Source organism: Planococcus citri, chromosome 2 (assembly GCF_950023065.1).
Source record: "Planococcus citri chromosome 2, ihPlaCitr1.1, whole genome shotgun sequence".
NCBI lineage: Eukaryota > Metazoa > Arthropoda > Insecta > Hemiptera > Pseudococcidae > Planococcus > Planococcus citri.
In genome coordinates, this window is record NC_088678.1 from 65,498,418 (window position 1) to 65,517,181 (window position 18,764).

Consider the following 18,764-nt stretch of genomic DNA (forward strand, 5'->3'; position numbering starts at 1 on the left):
TTTTGCCAATATTTTTATTGAGACTAATTAAAATTTTTATTTTCTTTTTAAATGATTGAAATCTTCGTTCTTTTTATTTTTTTCTGAAAGAGAAGAGAAATGAATTGACTCAACGAGAACCGAGAGCAAAAGTTTTTGAAAAATCCTATTCCCAGAGTTGAAAAACATTTTTTTTTGGTGGATAATTTATTTTATGGCATCAAAATTTTCGAATTTGAATGATGGGTTTTTCAAAATTTGATTTTTTTAAAAACAGACAAGATAGACCTGAGCGTAGCGAGAGTAAAGATTTGCAAAAATTAGTTTGTCTAGAAATAGAAAAACATTTTTTTTTTTATGTAAGAAGTGTTTTTCAGTTTAACTGAAACATTTTTCAAATTTAAATTACCTAATCGATTTTTAAAAAGTTGAATTTGAAAGAAAAAATACAAGATGGTCAAACGTAGCGAGGACAAAAGCGTTCGAAAATTCGTACGCCAAGAAGTACGAAAAAACAATGTTTATTTGAGAATTCTTAAAAAATCAAACAGCGAGGGCAAAAGCTTGCAAAAATTCATGTTTAAAGAAAAAATGAGAAGTGCATTTTTTTGGTTTAAAGATTTTTCGAATTTGAATAACAGATTTTCAGAAAGTCCAATTTGAAAAAAAAACGATAATTTTTTTTCTGAAATACGAATTTCACTTTCACATTAATCAAGTTAAGCCAAATATCGAAAGATATAATTTCTAGTGGTACATACCAATTTTTTGGTCACTATTACAAATTTCAAAAAAATAAAAAATAAAAAAAAACAACTAAAAAAGCCAAAAACTTGTTCAATTTTTTAGATTTTTTGAAATTTGTAATAAGTAATGATTAAAAATTGACGCCACCGCATTTTAAAATATTTCCCCAGTTTCAGAAAATTTTCCGATTACTTCATGGCAAATTTTTGAAAATTTTTACAGATTTTTCCAAATTTGTATTCTTATCTTTTTTGACTGATAAAAAAAAATCACTAAAACCTATTCTGAAGCACATTGATAACCTCGAAAATAAGATTCTATAATTTCTAGGCAGCAAGATTTTCAATTTTTAAAGTATTTTTGAATTTTTACAGACAGCATAAAAATTAATTTGGGTAGCTCAGGGTACTCAAAATTTTTGAAAAATAATTTTCTTCGACTTTTCCAGGTATTTAATACCAATGTTTCCAATTTTCCAGGCCCTTCTACGTTCAAAATGGTGAAGAAATTAATTTTTTTTCAACCTTATATGGGAGAACATGCTAAAATTGAAGGAGTCAGAGCACTTTGAAAATTGTCAATCAATCACAGTACAACTCCTTCAATTTTTAAAACAGGCAAAAATTGAACAAAAGCGTTAAAACTGTGGATATTTTGCAAAATGTCAAGAAACAAAAATTATTATAATTTTTTTCAAAATTTTAAATTTAGGTAACGCAATTAAAAATTTTTCTTCAATCCTTTCAAAATCTTGCAACGTGATGCAATTAGATTCAATTTATCTGAAATGTTCAAGAAATTGTGCAACTTTGAAAAGTCAACCTACAATAGCTCATAACTTTTCCCCTTCAAATTTTCAGGGTCACCAACCAAACTCACACTATCATTTCAGCCCACCCCCTCTTTCTCCCTGTACCTGCAACACGACGGTTTTAAAACCCATTTTAAAAAATCTGATAATTGCAATGCGATTAAATTAGGTAAATCGAAAAGTTGAATTTTAAAATTCAATCAAATGATAACTATAGGTACACATGAGTAGGTGTATTTCATTGCTTCGTGTAATATTGTAAGTTCAACGTTACGAAATGAATACTTCGTGGAAATTGATATTCTTCGTTACTTCATTCATAGGAAAAGGTAGGTAATCATCAAAAATAATCATTATTACCAAACGTAAATATTAATAATATTCCTTCCTCTTTTCATCATTCGTGAAATTAATCAAAATCATTCCACTATACACGCGGGTACCTATTTCAGAAATCACCACTGTCCAATCTTCAGATAGCAGTTCTTCAAAATATGATCTCACTGCTGTATTAAACGACGCCATCGCGGGCATCTTCAAAAGCACCGATTCCATCGAACAATTAGAAACGATAATTTACGCAAACGCACCTGATTTTATAACCTATCTCTATCACACTAACGATAGCGAATGTATTATTCAAACCCCATCCAACGTGATCACAATACGCTATCTTCACATTCAAGGAGCAAACAATAACACCTGTAATGCAACGTGGCACAAGCCATCAAATACAATTCGTTGGGATCTTTCTAAAAATCAATTGGTAAGCGTATCTATTATTTCTAAACACAATTAGGAAATTAATTGATTTGATTATTATAATCTCGTAAATTCTTATGTAATCGATGATATGGTTTTTCGGTAGCACATGTTCAGCGAAGAGTTAAAATATAAGATAACAGGCGATGTATTATCAAATTCAAGATACGGATACGTAGATTACGATAACACCAGAAGTAAATTTGAAATAGCCTCCTTTCTATATAAGAATTTTTCGATGATCGCTGCAAAACCTTTGGTAAATCAACCGGGTGATAAAAATATTACTATTGATTTCCCTCACGATGAGAAGCATATGGGAATCTGCCAAGTGAGCATTCGTAGTATACATATGTAAAAAAAATGAGTAAAATTACAAAGGCAATGTTTATGAAAAAAGAATCATCAAAACGTATACAATTCCAGGGCATCGTATTCAAAACCCTGGGTAACTTATGCTACGAAAAACAACTCAGGTTGATGGAAATGATCAGCTATGGAATTCCGGGTGCAATTTGCAGATATTATAACAACGGAGGTCGTTTGAAAGGTCAACTGGACACATTACTAGATCTGAATCCGAAACAACGCATTATTTCCGCCTATCCGAATTTTTCGACTGATGAACAACTCTACTATTACCTTATACCGAATATTTCTCTAGTGCACTTGAATTTTAGAAACGTTACCATCAGAGGATTGACGAATTTCGAATCGTATGTGAATGATCAGTCGTCTGATGATTCCTGCAATAACGTGTATATTCTTCGTGTGAAGAATATTACAGGAAATATGATTCTGCATTCGGGTTTTGAACATTTACCATATTTTCAACTGAAGTTTTCGATTCCTGATCTGCGCGTATCATTTATTCCAAAAACCGAGAATTTTCGAGTGAAAGCGCAAGACTACATAATCGCTGAAGATGCACCCGAAACTCCTACACTGATATCTTCGTGGTTATCCAAATATTCAACTGATATAATGCGGGTCTTGGAATCAGAGTTGGAAGATTTAATGATGCCATCGATAAAAAGTGAGTAACAGGGTGTGTTACCTCAGCATCCCGCCCCCCAATTTTTAAGAAATTGGGGCCTCACTCTAAAGGGTGACTAAGTGAGCTCAAATGATCAAATTTACATATTTAAACTAATCAAAATTTTACCAAAAATTCAGATCATCGGGTGCTAAATTACATTTTTCAATTTTTGGTGAATTTTTCAAATGTGAAGATTGCAATTTTCAAAAATTTTCTACGGATTCCAGAACTGCTCGAAATAGTTAGAAACCATTTATAATCAATTCATGGTGTCAAAAATAGGGTACACACTAAATTTTAGCATCCTAGGTCAAATTCGGTTAAATTTTAATATTTATTCACTATTTTTGGCCCAAAATTTGATTTTCAGAAATACATTCAAAAATCGAAAAATGCACTTCATTACCTGAAATTTTGACGTTCATTTTCATCATTGTACCTTACACGCCACGAGCTCATAATTTTTTTTCTCACAAACCAACTTGACCTATTTTTTCTTCTTGATCCAAATAAACACAGATAAATCAATTCCATTCTCATCCCAACGATCAGAACTAGATGCATCGTTCGTCGAACTTGTGAAGAAATCGGAATTATGGTAGCCGATTCCGAAGCCCAAAGAAACACGATCATTGATATGTATTTGATCCCAAGAACGTAAGCATAAAAAAACCGCAGTAATAATGAACGAATAGGTACTTATCTATTTAATATGTATTCAAATTGACTTAATTCGAAAGATCTCACAGCTGAAAAAATTATTCAATTTTCAGGATTAAATGAGCAAGAAGTATAGCAAAGAAGAATCGAAAAAAGTGAAGTCGGAAAGCCTCATTGAGAATGGGAGCAATTTGCAGTAGCTAAATGAAATCGAATACTCAAACGGAATCATTTTAAATGAGTGATTGAATAAAATGTACACCGAAAACCAAGAGTGAAACTGTACCTATGTACTAATAGAAAAATGGCATCCCAAAAAGTTAAATAAAGGAGAAATTGAATAATGTAGAGATCACTCAAAACGTTTTCATCTTTACTTCGCTTCAATTGATTTATATTCTGTTGCTGTATTGTATTGATCATAAGTTACTTTCAAAAATTTTCAGTCATACAAAAATCAACTCGAGAAATTCCAAGAATGCAACTACCTAATCAATTTAAAAATACATTTCAAAAAATATATAAAACCACCATTTTAAACACCAATATAGAATTATTCGCCATTTTTTGGAGGATTTTTTTCACCACGGAATTTTTGTTCCCAGCCCCCCCCCCCTCTCGCCAAACTCGAACCCAGATTGAAAATTGGATTGATTCCGATAATTTGACTTGAAATAGAGAAATACAAAACTATAACGTAGGTACAGTTTTTTTTTTCGGGGTGACTAGAAAGGACGCAGCACCCTGTCCCAAGAAAAACTCAACCAGTATATAACAAAATATTCTGTAACCGAAAAAAATCCTATTTAACAAGTGATCTTGAAAGTGAAAAAATTGAAAAAAAAAACTTTCGTGTTTTTTAATGCACCCCCTCTTAATTGGACCAAGTCATGTTGCTGGCATTTCATCAGTTTTTGAAAAAATAAGTATTCATTTTCATTATAAGTGGTGAAATGGGCTCAAACGAACGAGTCCAAATTCAAAACTTTCAATCTGCGGATCATTAGTTCTAAAATTTTGAAAAATGGCCACTTTAGATGCTTTTTCACAATTTTTTCTCAATTACGTACCTATGGTTACATTCGGACTGAAAATGAATGAAAACTACCCGCCAGCATTCAGAAACCAGCATAAATTTGGATACATCACACAATACACGTACTTTTGGAACCACTGAATGCAGTTTTTTCAATGAGTTTGACACCTTCTTCAGTTCTTCACTTTTTGGTGGGCTGGAAGGATTTTTTCAAAATTGTAATCAAATCAAAGATTTTTTTAAAGAAGTTATCACGACTTACGAGTAATTCAGGAAAAACACTAGAAAACTACTTCGCTAACTTCGTTTCAAATGAATTTTCCCTAATTAGTGATCATAGCATAATTTTTCTTTATTCGTATAAAAGAAGAATAACCATTTACTATTTAACCAGAATCTCAGCGGTCTTCATTAGATAGATTAGTTTTCCAAAAATGTTGACGAAAAATTCGTTATATTATTGTGATTGTGATATGAGTATGTCAATTTCAAAAGAGCAAATTTTTCCATTTTTAGCGGTTTTAGAATCTCATCTCTCATCAGCTCGAAAGATTGAAAATAGGGTACTTAAACCAAATTCAAATAGAACCAGTACTAACATTTGGTTTTGAAAAATCAAAATTCTGCTTTCGTCAGAAAAAAACTACAACCAAAAAAAAATCCAGCTGCTTGATCAAAATACTTCAGAGGTTCTAGAGAGGTTTTAAATTTTCTAAGATTGTCCAAAAATTACATGAATTAATGAAAAAATTGAATGGTTACTTGAATCTTAGAAAACCACGTTCTTATTCTAGTTGCATTCGAGTAAAAATCATTCTTACGTAAAGCTTCAATTTCCACTTTGAAGGGAAAAGTGCTCTCTAAATTTGAAACAGTGAAATTTCACTGCTTAGCCGTCACGACATTTTGGCTTCTTAAAAGCAGTAGTTTTTTACTGCAACAGTAAAAAACTACTGCTTTTAAGAAGCCAAAATGTCGTGACGGCTAAGCAGTGAAATTTCACTGTTCCAAATTTAGAGAGTGGCGTTTTTTGGAAGTTCATTTTCTCAGAAAAAAAGAAGTTGGCAAAAAATTTGTTTTTTTCACTATAATGTTGAAAGTAGCCCTTAGAATGATTTTTCAATTAGTTAGAATGTATGTGATTAAAAAAAGATGATAGGTACTTAATTGGCCATTTTTTCCAATAATTTACCAAATTTTTGGACTATTTTGAAAAATTCAAAAGCCCACAAACTCTCAATTTTTCGCCGAAACAGCTGACATTTTTTTAGAAAGCTTCCCTATACCTAGATATATTTCCATAGTCTTGTCAAAAAATGATTAAAATTGGTGACTTGAGAAATCTGAGAGAATTTCCATAAGACTGAATTTGAAAATTTCAATCAAACTCACGCAGCTCAAGAGACCCTAGCTCGGTGATAAACTTCTCAACATAAATGTGAGGGTAGAGCTGAGGCTTAGATTCAAAAACCATTCCAACTTACCTACAGCTCTCTTTAGTTTCCTGTGAAGAAAGTCAATGTGCAAAACATGTTTAGAAAGAGGGAGAAATATGTATTTAAAAAACAATTTGGACCATTTTCTCCTTACATTCGAGTAATTATTCATATTTCAGGCTCACAATGACGAAATTTTCAACTATCCTCATTTTTATCAAATCCAGATAAAATTACAAAAACAGTTTTTTAATTTAAAATCAACCCACGATGAATTTTCCAATTTAATTAAATCCACAGATTTAAATGTAAGAGTTAATTTAAAAACAAAATAAAACAGATTTTCTCAACTCTATAAGTAAATTCAATTTAAATATCGTAGCATTTAAAGATAACCATCTTAATACAGATTTTTAATCGGAAATTACAAACGTCCATTAATCAAAAATCATCCAATTCGAACTCAATTTCGACACAGTGATGATAAATTCGATCGATATACCTAATTCGTATACGTAAGTACAATTTATTCGAATAAAAATATTCATCGAGAGGCAGTTTCTTCTAAAATAATTACTCTGAATTGTTTTCTAGATCGACTAGGAAATGCATTTCGTAACAAATCTCTCGTTTCTCGTCGTTTTTCTGATAAATGGTAAGTAAACCTGCAATAATTAATGTAATGATCATGGATTAAAAAATCTACACTCCCTTAACAAAGAATATTTTCATACACCCAAACTTAAAGTCGTGTCTCTTTCCCTTTCTCAGGAATCGCCTCAACATCTACATCAGACACCACTTCGGCATACGATCTAACAAAAGTTCTAAACACCACCATCGTTGGAATATTCCGAAACACCGATTACGATGGCAAAGCGAAACAGTTGATGAACAAGTTGGCAACAGATTCGGGCACTTTCGAAATATCAAATAACCGAAATTTGGAACCGTTCAAGGATAAAATCTTCTTTAATAACATCGAGATTTTTGCAGATTATAAATCCAAACCTCAACGTAAATTCTGCGAATTTACTACAAATAAAACGGTACGTTGAATAAATATTTTTTTAGACGTAAAAGTGGGGGGAGGGGGGAATCGATCCAATAATTTCATTCGTACACGTTTCATTTTACAGTTTATCAATTACAAAGAGATCGAATTCACAGTAACCACAGATGTTTGTATCGAACTACCAACAAAATACACTCATTTCCAAGGATACATCACGTACCAAAATTTAACCATAATCGCGACCAGATTGTTGACGGATAAGGATACAGACAAGAAAGTGGAAGTTGATATTTCGCACGGTGATTTATCAAATGATCAAGTAATCACCTACCTACCTACCTAATCAAAATAACTCTAAAATCTTCACTCATCTGCTCACATCTGCTTCTCGAATGCATTTCAGGGCAATCGTTTATCATACTGCGATGAAATCGCCTACAAGAAACAACAACAAATCATCTACACATCCGGCATGATGTTGCCATCTCTGATAAACGCTTCTTTCGCCAGCAATAAAATCGCCAATATCCTCGATCAAGATTTTTGTCAATCTCCCAAACAGAAGATCATTTCAGAGCAGTCGAATTTCCTCGAAAACGAACACCTTTACTACTACCACATACCCACGATATCCTTCGTGTATATAAACCTGAATAACGTCAAGATTCGAGGATTATCCAACTTCAAATCGTACAGTAATAACGAAACTTTCGGCGATGACGGTTATACTTTGATCATGGAGAATATCACAGGTGAAATGCGACTCGAGCATGGATTCAAAGGTGTGCCTAATGTAGAACTCAGTTTCACCTCGGATCTTTTGTACGTGTCGCTGGATAATGCTGCTAAACGTATCAGAGTCCAAGCTCAAGACTATTCAATTATTCAAACTAGTTCGCAATCGGTTGTTTCTTTAACGCCTTGGTTGAGTAAATACTCGTCCAGTCTGATGGAGCAAATCGAATCGGCGATGGCGTATTCTTTGATGCCATCGATAGGAGGTAAGAGTCCAAGTATTCGTACTTTTTCAATTTTGTGAGAGGGAATTCCTATTAAGGATAATAGGTATTTTTGATACCACAATGGAGAAAATGTGATTTCTGTCATGTGAATTTCTGAGTAGAAGGAAGGGCAGGAGAGAGATTGACAATGATATAAATCAGAATAATCGTGTGGCTCATAATTGAGTCAGATACCTACCCAGTCAAAACTTTTAGAATTCCAGTTTAGTCCGCACAAAAAAAATTGATAAAAAAATACAAACAAAAATAAATTGATGGAAAACTTGAAGAAAAAAATCAATTTTATCAAAGGTCTGAATATTTTTAAAATGAAGAATAGTTACTTGATGGGTGAAATAAAAGCCATCAAATTACTTCTGATCAAAATGCCAATGTGACTTAATTTCATTTCTATTTTATTCAATTTTTTAATTTGTTTATTTTTTCTCTATAAATATAGTGCTGAGAACACATGGATCTGGTTTTTCAATCAATATGCGGGAAATGGAAAGAAGCATCGTACAACTGCTGAAAAATGTTACAACAACTTGATTCGTAGATTCATTTCTGAAATATCGATCGTGTATCTGGCAGTGGCACAGAAGATACAAGACAGGATACTGAAGTGAAAAAGGAGGCCATTTCTTTGATTTACCTACATATTTTATAAGCTGTCCATGTAAATTTGTACCTACTCCAAGTTTTTATATTTTATAATAAGTATGTGTAATTATTTAATTAAAATTAAAAGGTTTTTTTTACTACACTTATCCAATATAAAATCAACACAATTTCAAAGTGTTTTCTATCATCATTATTTTTCATTTCAAAAAATGATTCGATTTTTATACCCTCTCACATCAAGCAGATCTCCACACAACATTTCCAAACATACACAAATAAAATTATCTTATGATGATAGAGATCAGTTGATAAAACATGCGTAGTTATCAAAATGATTACTATAAATTTTCGATCGCCCTAAAAATTAAATTATAATTGAAAATCAAGTTTTGAAAGAGCCAGTTTCCTGAATTCATGTCAACTGCAGGTGGATTTTGAATCGTTTTGGAGCCTCCGGCAACTTTTTGAAAATTACCGAAGCTTCCAGTAAATTTTTGAAACTTGTTTCCCAAAATTTTATCAAATGGAGATGAAAAGCCGAAATTAATTCCACAAACTAATTTCAATACGTTACTAAGACGACTGCAGGTGGATTTCAAGTCGTTTTGGAGCCTCCAGCCAGGCCCAACCAGAGAGGGGGAAAAGGGGGGATTTTCTCCCGGGCCCAGATTTTTTTAGGGACCCTTTACGGGCCCGCATTTCAAGGCTTTGAAAAAATGAACGGGCCCTCTGAAAAAATTCAAAATTGTTAATTTTGCCAAAAAAAATCACCAATCTATCCTCAAAATTCTTATTTTTTTCAAAAGCTTTTGCCCTCGCTTTGCTCGGGCGAATTTGACTTGTCAGTGATGGAAAAACCTGACTTTTTACATACTTAAAGATTACTGCCGTTTTGCTTCTTGAAAATATACATTTTGACAAATTTTTGCCTAATTAAAAAAAAGTTGAGATAAAAAAAACCTAATTCTTTATTCTTACATTAAAATTGGTGTTGTTTTACTTTTCGAACTATACATTTTTCCAAGGTTTTGCCCTCGCTTCGCTCGGATCATTCGAGATGCTACTTTCATAATGTGTGAGAATATGAAGATTGAACAGAAAAAGTCTAGAAATACTTATAATATGTACTCAAAACAAATGAAAACTGCAAATTCATTTTTTTCGAACAGCACTAGTTTCTTGAAATTTTTTCATACCACTGTGCTCAGCACGTTAAAATTTTGACTATTGCGGCAAAATTACAATTTTTTTTGCCAGCAAAAGGACAATGCACCCCCTCCTCCAAATAGCATGACTTTAATTTTTTCTGCCCCCGGGGCCCGAATTTTTCTGTGCGGCCCTGCCTCCAGCGACTTTTTGGAAATTTCAATTTTTTAAAAAACGCCATATACAACTTTTCAAAAAGTCGCTGGGAGGCTCCAAAACGACTTGAAATCCACCTGCAGTCGTCTTAGTAACGTATTGAAATTAGTTTGCGAAATGAATTTCGGCTTTTCATCTCCATTTGATAAAAGTTTGGAAAATTTCAAAGTTTCAAAAATTTACTGGAGGCTCCAGTAATTTTCAAAAAGTTGCTGGAGGCTCCAAAACGACTTAAAATTCACCTACCGTTGACTTCGTAGCGTATTGAAATTAGTTTGCAGAATGAATTTCGGCTTTCCAACTCCATAATATGATGAAATTTTGTGAGAATTTCGAGTTTCAAAAATCTGCTGGAGGCTCCAGGATTGCTCAAAGCGGATTAAAGCAGTTTCTAATCGATTTGGCATATCGAAAATAGGGTATATCCCAAATTTCAGCTTTTTTGGTCAATTTGGTAAAATTTTGATTTTTTCCCTCATTTTTAGCCTATAAATTTGATTTTCAAAAATTCACTAAAAATCAAAAAAGGCACTTTAGCATTTGAAATTTTGACAGCTGATAAATTTTCACCTGATCTTTCGATCTAACTACCTTTGTACGATTTAAAAAATTTCGTGCAAGTCCTTACGTTGGAACGCAAAATCTGCGATTTCGGCTGACTTATCAATTAAAATGGCCGCCATTTTGTAAGTAGGGCCACTTCTTTTTTAGTACAAGGGCTAGAAATGTTCCTTAGGACTCTCCCTTCAAGAAAAAAGTTGTCCCGGAGGATCGACGAGGGGGTGCAATAGATTCTTTTGCGGGCTCCTCGATTACTAAATTCATCCCATAGAGCAGAAAATGTGTAGAGGGCTTGGACTGATAATTAATGATCGACATATAGATAGCATAAGGCAACCAGCATACGGTGACCAATTGTCCACAAAATCTGTACCTACCATGACCGTACTTGGCAACCCACAACCCACCTTTTATCTACAATTACGTACATTACTCATTATATTACATAAGTACGTATAAAACTCTGATTTTGAGAGGGGAAAAAATTGTAAAAAAAAAGTATCTAATGCTGTAAACGAAGAAAAAGAAAAAACACATTATTATTACTTAGTCCAAGATGGCCACAAGTTTACGAAAACATTACCAAACACGAGAGAATAGTATATTACGTGACAGGAGCGTTACTGTCCAATCCTGTCGCGTATACTATTTTAATTTCATATGAGAGGAAAATAAATGCTGAAATTTTAAAAAATGGCTAATTTCAAATTTGTAAACATGTGCGGAAAACAGTTACTTTCCTCCCTAGGGAGGAAAGTAACTGTTTTCTGCACATGTTTACAAATTTGAAATTAGCCATTTTTTGACAAAGAGAAAGGAAATGGATTTGAAATTCAAGAAAATGCTTTGGTTATTGGGCAGAAAATCCAAGCTTTCTCTAGAAAACAAACTACTCTTGTACAAAAGCATAATTCGACCAATTTGGACCTATGGCTGCCAGTTATGGGGTACTGCCAAAGGCTCCAACATCGAAATAATCCAACGATTTCAAAATAAAACCCTGCGCTGTATTGCTGAAGCTCCATGGTTTGCAACGAACCAGTCCATCCACGATCATTGCAACATTGAAGCAGTCAAACCAATTATCACAAAAATTAGTGAAAAATATAAACTCCGGCTGGAAAAGCATGAAAATATCAACGCTGTTATGCTATTGGACAACAGCACAACCATAAGAAGACTCCAAAGACAGCATATTGTGCTGGACTTACGATTAAAGTGTCGCATCCAATGGGATGTAGCGCAGATGTTAATTAATTATTCGAACATGTTCACAAAATTAATTAAGGCCCAAGGCCGTTGTAATTTTAAATTGTAATAAAAAAAGGCCATTTTTTAAAATTTCAGCATTTATTTTCCTCTCATATGAAATTAAAATAGTATACTATTAATACTCGTATTCCTTCACCTGAGCTAATAAACGTTCAGAATTGACACCCGAGTCACACGAGAGATATCGATGAACGATGATTCGCACAATACATAGGTATTCTGCACTTTTTCCACGACAACACGTTTTCAACAAATATTTCGGTTAATTTAAGCGCGATTTAATCGAACATCGACTTCCGTTTTATCAAAATACACAAAACGATACATTAATAATTTAATTTCATAGCTAAAAGAATGGCCTATGGTCCGATCATTGAACCGTGAACGCGACACGACGACACAAACGAAAAATACACCGGTCGAGTAAAAGAAATACCTGCTATAAAGTTTTTATAAAAATAGTAAAATAAATTATAAAACGAACGAAAATCACAAAAAAGTACTAGAAGAGTTACCGTACCGCACAACCTTACCGTGGTACTGACGTCGAGAAAATAAAACAATCTTGAAAAAAACACTCACGCATTTAGCGTGAGAAGACCGACTTTTCTTTGATTAAAATTTTTTAGGAACGAATTGATTCACTTTTTTTGAAACATTTTTACAGCAATTGATCTGTTTACAATCGAATCAAATCATTTACGAACAATTGGCAATTTATAAATAAATTGATTGATTTCTTGGTGAATCATTCGATTGATTTGTAGGTGAATCATTCGCGAACGAGTCAATCAATAGTTACTAAATTATTCGTGAACAAATTGATTCGTATAAGTGACTCGTTCGCGTACGAATCGATTTGTACAAGTGACTCGTTCACGAACGAATCGATTCGTGTAAGTGACTCGTTCGCGAACGAATCGATTCGTGTAAGTGACTCGTTCGCGAACGAATCGATTCGTGTAAGTGACTCGTTCGCGAACGAATCGATTCATTTACTCAATTTTTGATGAATCATTCGCGAACGAATTGATTCGTTTCAATGAATCATTCGCGAGCGAATCGATTCGTATAAGTGACTCATTCGCGAACAGATTGAACTTTTCATTTAAGTAGGTAATTATTTTTCGTGAATCATTCGCAAACGACTCGATCATTCATTTAATTAATTTTTGGTTAATTATTCGCAAATATATCGAGTAATTATCGAGTCCAAAATTGATCTGCATAATAAGAAAATCGATAAATTCCAATATTTTCTGTCAAAAATCAGCTTGCAAAAATTAAAAATCATTTGAAATAAGAAAATCGATAAATTTCAACATTTTCTGTCAAAAATACAGTTAATTAATTTTTGGTTAATTATTCGTGAATAATTCGAGTAATTATTGAGTATAAAATTGATCCGCGTACATTCGAAATAAGAAAATCGATAAATTCCAACATTTTCCGTCAAAAATCGTTTAAAAATTTTTTCAAAAATTTGTGCTAGGGGTTCGATTTGAACCTTGTACGTCTCATTTAGGAAGCTATTTCCTTCGCCACAGGGCTACCGATGTACTTTTCCAAAATGCATTTTTAAAAGGTATACTGTGTTGACACAGACGTCTCAGGACAGTGAGTTCAAAACGATCCCAACATGGCTGACTCCCATATATGACGTCACTATCACTGTTTATGATAAGAACTTGTAAAATTTACGTGATTCGCATAAGTATTGCAGGTATTTGTATTGGAATAATCGAATAATGCAATGAATCTGAATGTTTAGCCGTTTTACCAGATTATTGCGTATGCTCTGCACCTGTTGAAGTTGAACTACAATATCTTCTCAGTTTTCTCATCAACTAATAACTACCATAGAAGTGAAGTCAACATTTCGCAACTGAATACTGATGAACATTTCGAACGTTCTGAGTTTCTGAAAGCATCTCAATCTCATCTAATTAATTTAAATTCATTACGAGTACCTTCCAGTTCAGTACTTCTACATGAAAATCTTCATAACAAATAAAAATTGAGTAACATAACATGATTGATATTTATGTATTTTGTATGCATAAGTTCAAAGTTGACTGTTGAGTTGATGCGATTATCTATTTTGATCCCACTGTCATACATATGTACTTAATCAATCAAAGCCAATCAAAGGATAAAAAGCTGCAAAAATGAATAAAGAAATATGTACTGAAGAATATGGTTACTCGAGTTGGTGGTAAAATCGAAGTGACCGGGATATTACTTTGAAGTTTGAGATGATAGCTGTGAAAAGTATACAGTGTATAGACCTTTGAAGTCTGTTGTATCTACAGTTTCATAAATCCTTCGTGAAAATAGATTAAATTCATATGCAGAATATGGAAATGTGTCTTGAAAGTTGAATCTCGATTTTCAAAAAGCAAAGTTGAAAATTGAAATCAGATTCAGATTCAGAATGCGAATCGCGTAAATTTTTCAAGTCCTTATCATAAACAGTGATAGTGACGTCATATATGGGAGTCAGCCATGTTGGGATCGTTTTGAACTCACTGTCCTGAGACGTCTGTATGTTAACTACTCAGTGTTGGAAAAAAAACGTTTTTTTTGAAATAAAACAAAAAACAGTTTTTTTTGTATGTTTAAAACAAATTTTTTGTTTTAAACCAAAATTCAAGTGTAAAATTTGACCTGTTTTAAACGTGTTTTAAACGTTTTTTAAAACACGTTTAAAACAAAAAATTCGGTTTTTTTCAATATGTAAATGTGGTTTTAGATTCAGAATTTTTTGGTACTTCATAACTTCGTTTGATTTTATTGTTCTTGTTCGATCAAAAAATGTAAATAAAATTCAAAAAGTATAATTGCCTCTAGGTTTAGGTACCTATGGATTTTGCATAATCTATAATAGATTATGGATTGTCGATTTTTTTTTTTTTACAAAAAATATTATAAAATAAGTTTTTGAAAATCCAGCTGTTTTTTTTTACCGGATTGTACCTAAACAGATTAAAATTGAAAATCCATAATCTACTGGGGTAGTAGATCATAGGAATGGATTTTAAATTTTACTTAATCAGAAATGAACTGACAATCCAGCTGGAATCCCAGAATTCAGATTACGGATTCTTTATTTCTTTTCTTGTAAAATCCATAATTTAGATAATGGATTCTTGTAAAATCAATGTTTAAAAAAAAAAACATTATCATTTAAAATTTTTTTTTGATAATTCTATGGTCAAAAATCTCAAAATCATTGAAAAAAACAAAAAAAAACGAGGTCTAAAAAAAAACAAGTTTTAAACAATAAAAACAGTTTTAAATAGAAAATATGTTTTAAACAACAATGTTTTTTTCTCAGCATTTAAAACAGCTGTTTTAAACAATGTTTTAAACGATCGAGTTTTAAACAACCAACACTGTTAAACTACTTGAAATTAGAAAATCGATAAATTTTCATTTTCATTTTCGTGAAATTGATTGATAAACGTATCGTTTAAACGTCCATCGTATCATTAAAAATATCCTCGAATTTTTGTCGAACTCGAATTTCAAAAATTCATTCGCGAATATTCCAATTTCGAAATAATTACGAAAATCGATAAATTTCATGTGGTAAAGGGCATATGAAAAAAAACACTCACGCATTTAGCGTGAGAATACCGACTTTTCTCTAAATAAAAATATTTTACGAACGAATTTGATATAGGGCATACTGCCTCCATCGCCTAAAGGGGGATGATTTTGTGAACCCCTTAAACTGAGAAGTTTGAGAACGTGTGCTTTACGAAGGGTAAAATAGTTAGCAATTTGTCATCAATTAAATGACAGATTTATGATGACAAGTTAGGTCTTTGTATCGAGCTCGCGACCGCGAGTCGATTATTTAGGGTGGTTGCGGGTTAGATGCCCATAGTCGGGGGTTAGATGCCGGTGTGTCGCGGTTTTTCGAGCCTCACGGCCATAATTTTCATCGAAATGATTTCAAATTTGCGCGAATCGGTAGAGCAATTATTCCTCTATATTATACTAAAAGCGTAATTTTTTTTATCCAGTAGTTTTTTTGCAATTTGAAAAAAAAACAAGGTCACTTTTTGACCGGCATCTAACCCGCACCTACTGGCATCTATCCCCCCAGTGCGGGTTAGATGCCGATTTGGTGTGGGTTAGATGCCTCTACCCAAAATCTCCCCAAAAAAGGCTCTTGGAAGATTGAATTCCATGAAATCCTTTTATTTCATGCACAACAAATCAAATGAACATCAAAAATTCAAAATGGAAGTTTAATTAATCAAAAAATAAAAAAGGTGTTTTTAAGAATTGACAATATGTGTTAAAAATGAATGTAATTCCAAAAATTGACCACACCAGTTGAAAATATTCAAACCACCATCATTTTTGGACTTTTTGCCGCAGTATTGACAAAAAAAAATTTCACCTTCCTCAATCTCATTCAATTACTATGGGGCATCTATCCCGATCACAAAAACCTGCATCTATCCCAAAATGATGGATCAGATAGCGAGGTCAATTTTCACACCAGAATCAAAACAAATTTTCGTAAATTTGCGTGAATATGTTAGTTCAAGGTATATACTTATGCGTGAGATACTTACATGCAGTTTTGGAAAACTTTTTCTGGAGCAAAAATGCGTTTCAAAAATTACGTGAAAAAAATATCACCTGTTTTACCTACATAAATTTTTTCATTTGCAAATCAAACCAGGTTAACAATAACTGTCACAGATCAAAACTTTAACACAAACTATGTTCACCTTAAGGTTTAATCTGTGCTAATCAGTTTTCAGAAAGAGTTGATAGGGAGTGATTGGTGACCACACCGGCATCTAACCCGCACCGGCATCTAACCCGCAACCACCCTAAATAGGGAAAAATGCCGACAAAGATTTTAGCCTTTTGTCACGTGACTATCTTAAAAAACTATATATACAAGTAGTCTGCGGCATTTTCTCCACTTAGTTCCGTTTCCTGCAGTAAGATGGTTCTTCGTGATTTAGTAATAAGTTTTTATTTGTTAACACCTCGCGTGTGAAATTTATTTAATTGATTTAGACAATCAATTGATCCGATGATCAATTGTATTGGAGTTCTTTTCGGTAGTTTGAGGTGCAACCGGTCACCTGTAAATTATGGGAAGTGTTACGTGAAATCTCGTTTAGTTAAGGTGCCATCGTCGTCCTTGGTTTTGGTAGGACCCCAGATAGAGATGGTCAATGTGGACAGTTTTCAGGTAAATGTTAAAGCGCATTTATCATCAAGGTAATTGGCTTATTACTAATTATTGTAATAGGTAGGTATGTGGAATCGGAGAATTCCATGCGTACCTAATATTTTATTAATGGTGTTTTGCATGACTTCATCGTGTATTTTGTGTATAGGTTTCTTGTTTTTCTACTCGTGAGCATTCCCTAAATAGGAGGAATGCTACGAGGAAATTAATTAAGTGCACTCGGTACTAGTTATAAATTATGCATTATACTTCCTTATGACGGATCGTAGTAGACATAGGCTACCGATTGGTAGAACCGAAGTCCTATGTATAAATACGTTATAATAAATTCTTTTAAATTGTGATGTAGGTTGTCTTTATTTCAACGTTCATTACATAGATTTTTGCATAGTTAAGTCAGGTTATTGGTTAGATAGAGAGTCTTGAGCTATCCAGGCAAATAGGGAAATATTCACTCCTAAGGTGATATTTCTAAAACTCACTAGCATAGGAAAACAAATAATTCCTCCTCTCCTTCTACTTATTAATTCCTGGATTTACTATGTCAAATTGATTCGTTTTTTTTAAAACACTTGTACAGCAATTGATTTGTTTACAATCGAATAGAATCATTTACAAACAATCGGGGATTGAACAAATTGATTCATTTCTAGGTGAATCGCTCGCGAACGAGTTAATCAATAGTTACTGAATCATTCGCGAACGAATCGATTCATTTACTCAATTTTTGATGAATCATTCGCGAACGAATTGATTCGTATGAGTGACTTGTTCGCGAACGAATCGATTCATTTACGCAATTTTTGATGAATCATTCGCGAACGAATTGATTCGTATAAGTGACTCGTTCGCGAACGAATCGATTCATTCACTCCATTTTTGGTGAATCATTCACGAACGAATTGAATTATTTTTTGTAAATTATTCGCGAACGAATCAATTCATATGATTAATTTTTGGTAAATCATTCACAAACGAATTTATCAATTGTTAGTAAATCATTCGCGAACGAATATAGTTGATAAATTAGTCGCGAATGACTCGATTCATTGAATTATTTTTCGTAAATCATTCGCGAACGACTCGATTTATTCAATTTATTTTCGTTGAATTGTTCACGAACGAATTGACAGGCCTGTTAATCAATTGCCAATGAATCATTCATTTTATTAATTTTTCATGAATCATTCGCGAACGAATCGAATTATTCGATTAATTTTTGGTAAATTATA

General features: G+C 32.9%; 2 protein-coding genes across 4 annotated transcripts; both read left to right on the plus strand.

The window, feature by feature from the left end:
* Positions 1-1,712: 1,712 nt before the first annotated feature.
* LOC135837104 (uncharacterized) lies at positions 1,713-4,699 on the plus strand. 2 transcript variants are annotated; one of them, XM_065352268.1, is made up of 6 exons: positions 1,713-1,866; positions 1,990-2,303; positions 2,406-2,630; positions 2,726-3,335; positions 3,858-4,033; positions 4,112-4,699. In XM_065352268.1, exons 1-5 carry the CDS (start codon positions 1,815-1,817, stop codon positions 3,938-3,940), a joined length of 1,284 nt encoding a protein of 427 aa, XP_065208340.1. In that variant the 5' UTR covers positions 1,713-1,814; the 3' UTR covers positions 3,941-4,033; positions 4,112-4,699. The 2 variants fall into 2 exon arrangements, with proteins under 2 accessions (XP_065208340.1, XP_065208341.1); XM_065352269.1 differs by having other exon boundaries at positions 3,858-3,995.
* A 2,139-nt stretch (positions 4,700-6,838) lies between these two features.
* On the plus strand, positions 6,839-9,277 carry LOC135837105 (uncharacterized). 2 transcript variants are annotated; one of them, XM_065352270.1, is made up of 6 exons: positions 6,839-6,985; positions 7,065-7,125; positions 7,242-7,519; positions 7,610-7,804; positions 7,889-8,486; positions 8,947-9,277. In XM_065352270.1, the coding sequence occupies exons 2-6, from the start codon at positions 7,077-7,079 to the stop codon at positions 9,036-9,038; spliced, it is 1,212 nt and encodes a 403-aa protein (XP_065208342.1). In that variant the 5' UTR covers positions 6,839-6,985; positions 7,065-7,076; the 3' UTR covers positions 9,039-9,277. The 2 variants fall into 2 exon arrangements, with proteins under 2 accessions (XP_065208342.1, XP_065208343.1); XM_065352271.1 differs by having other exon boundaries at positions 6,985-7,125.
* The last annotated feature ends 9,487 nt before the right edge of the window (positions 9,278-18,764 follow it).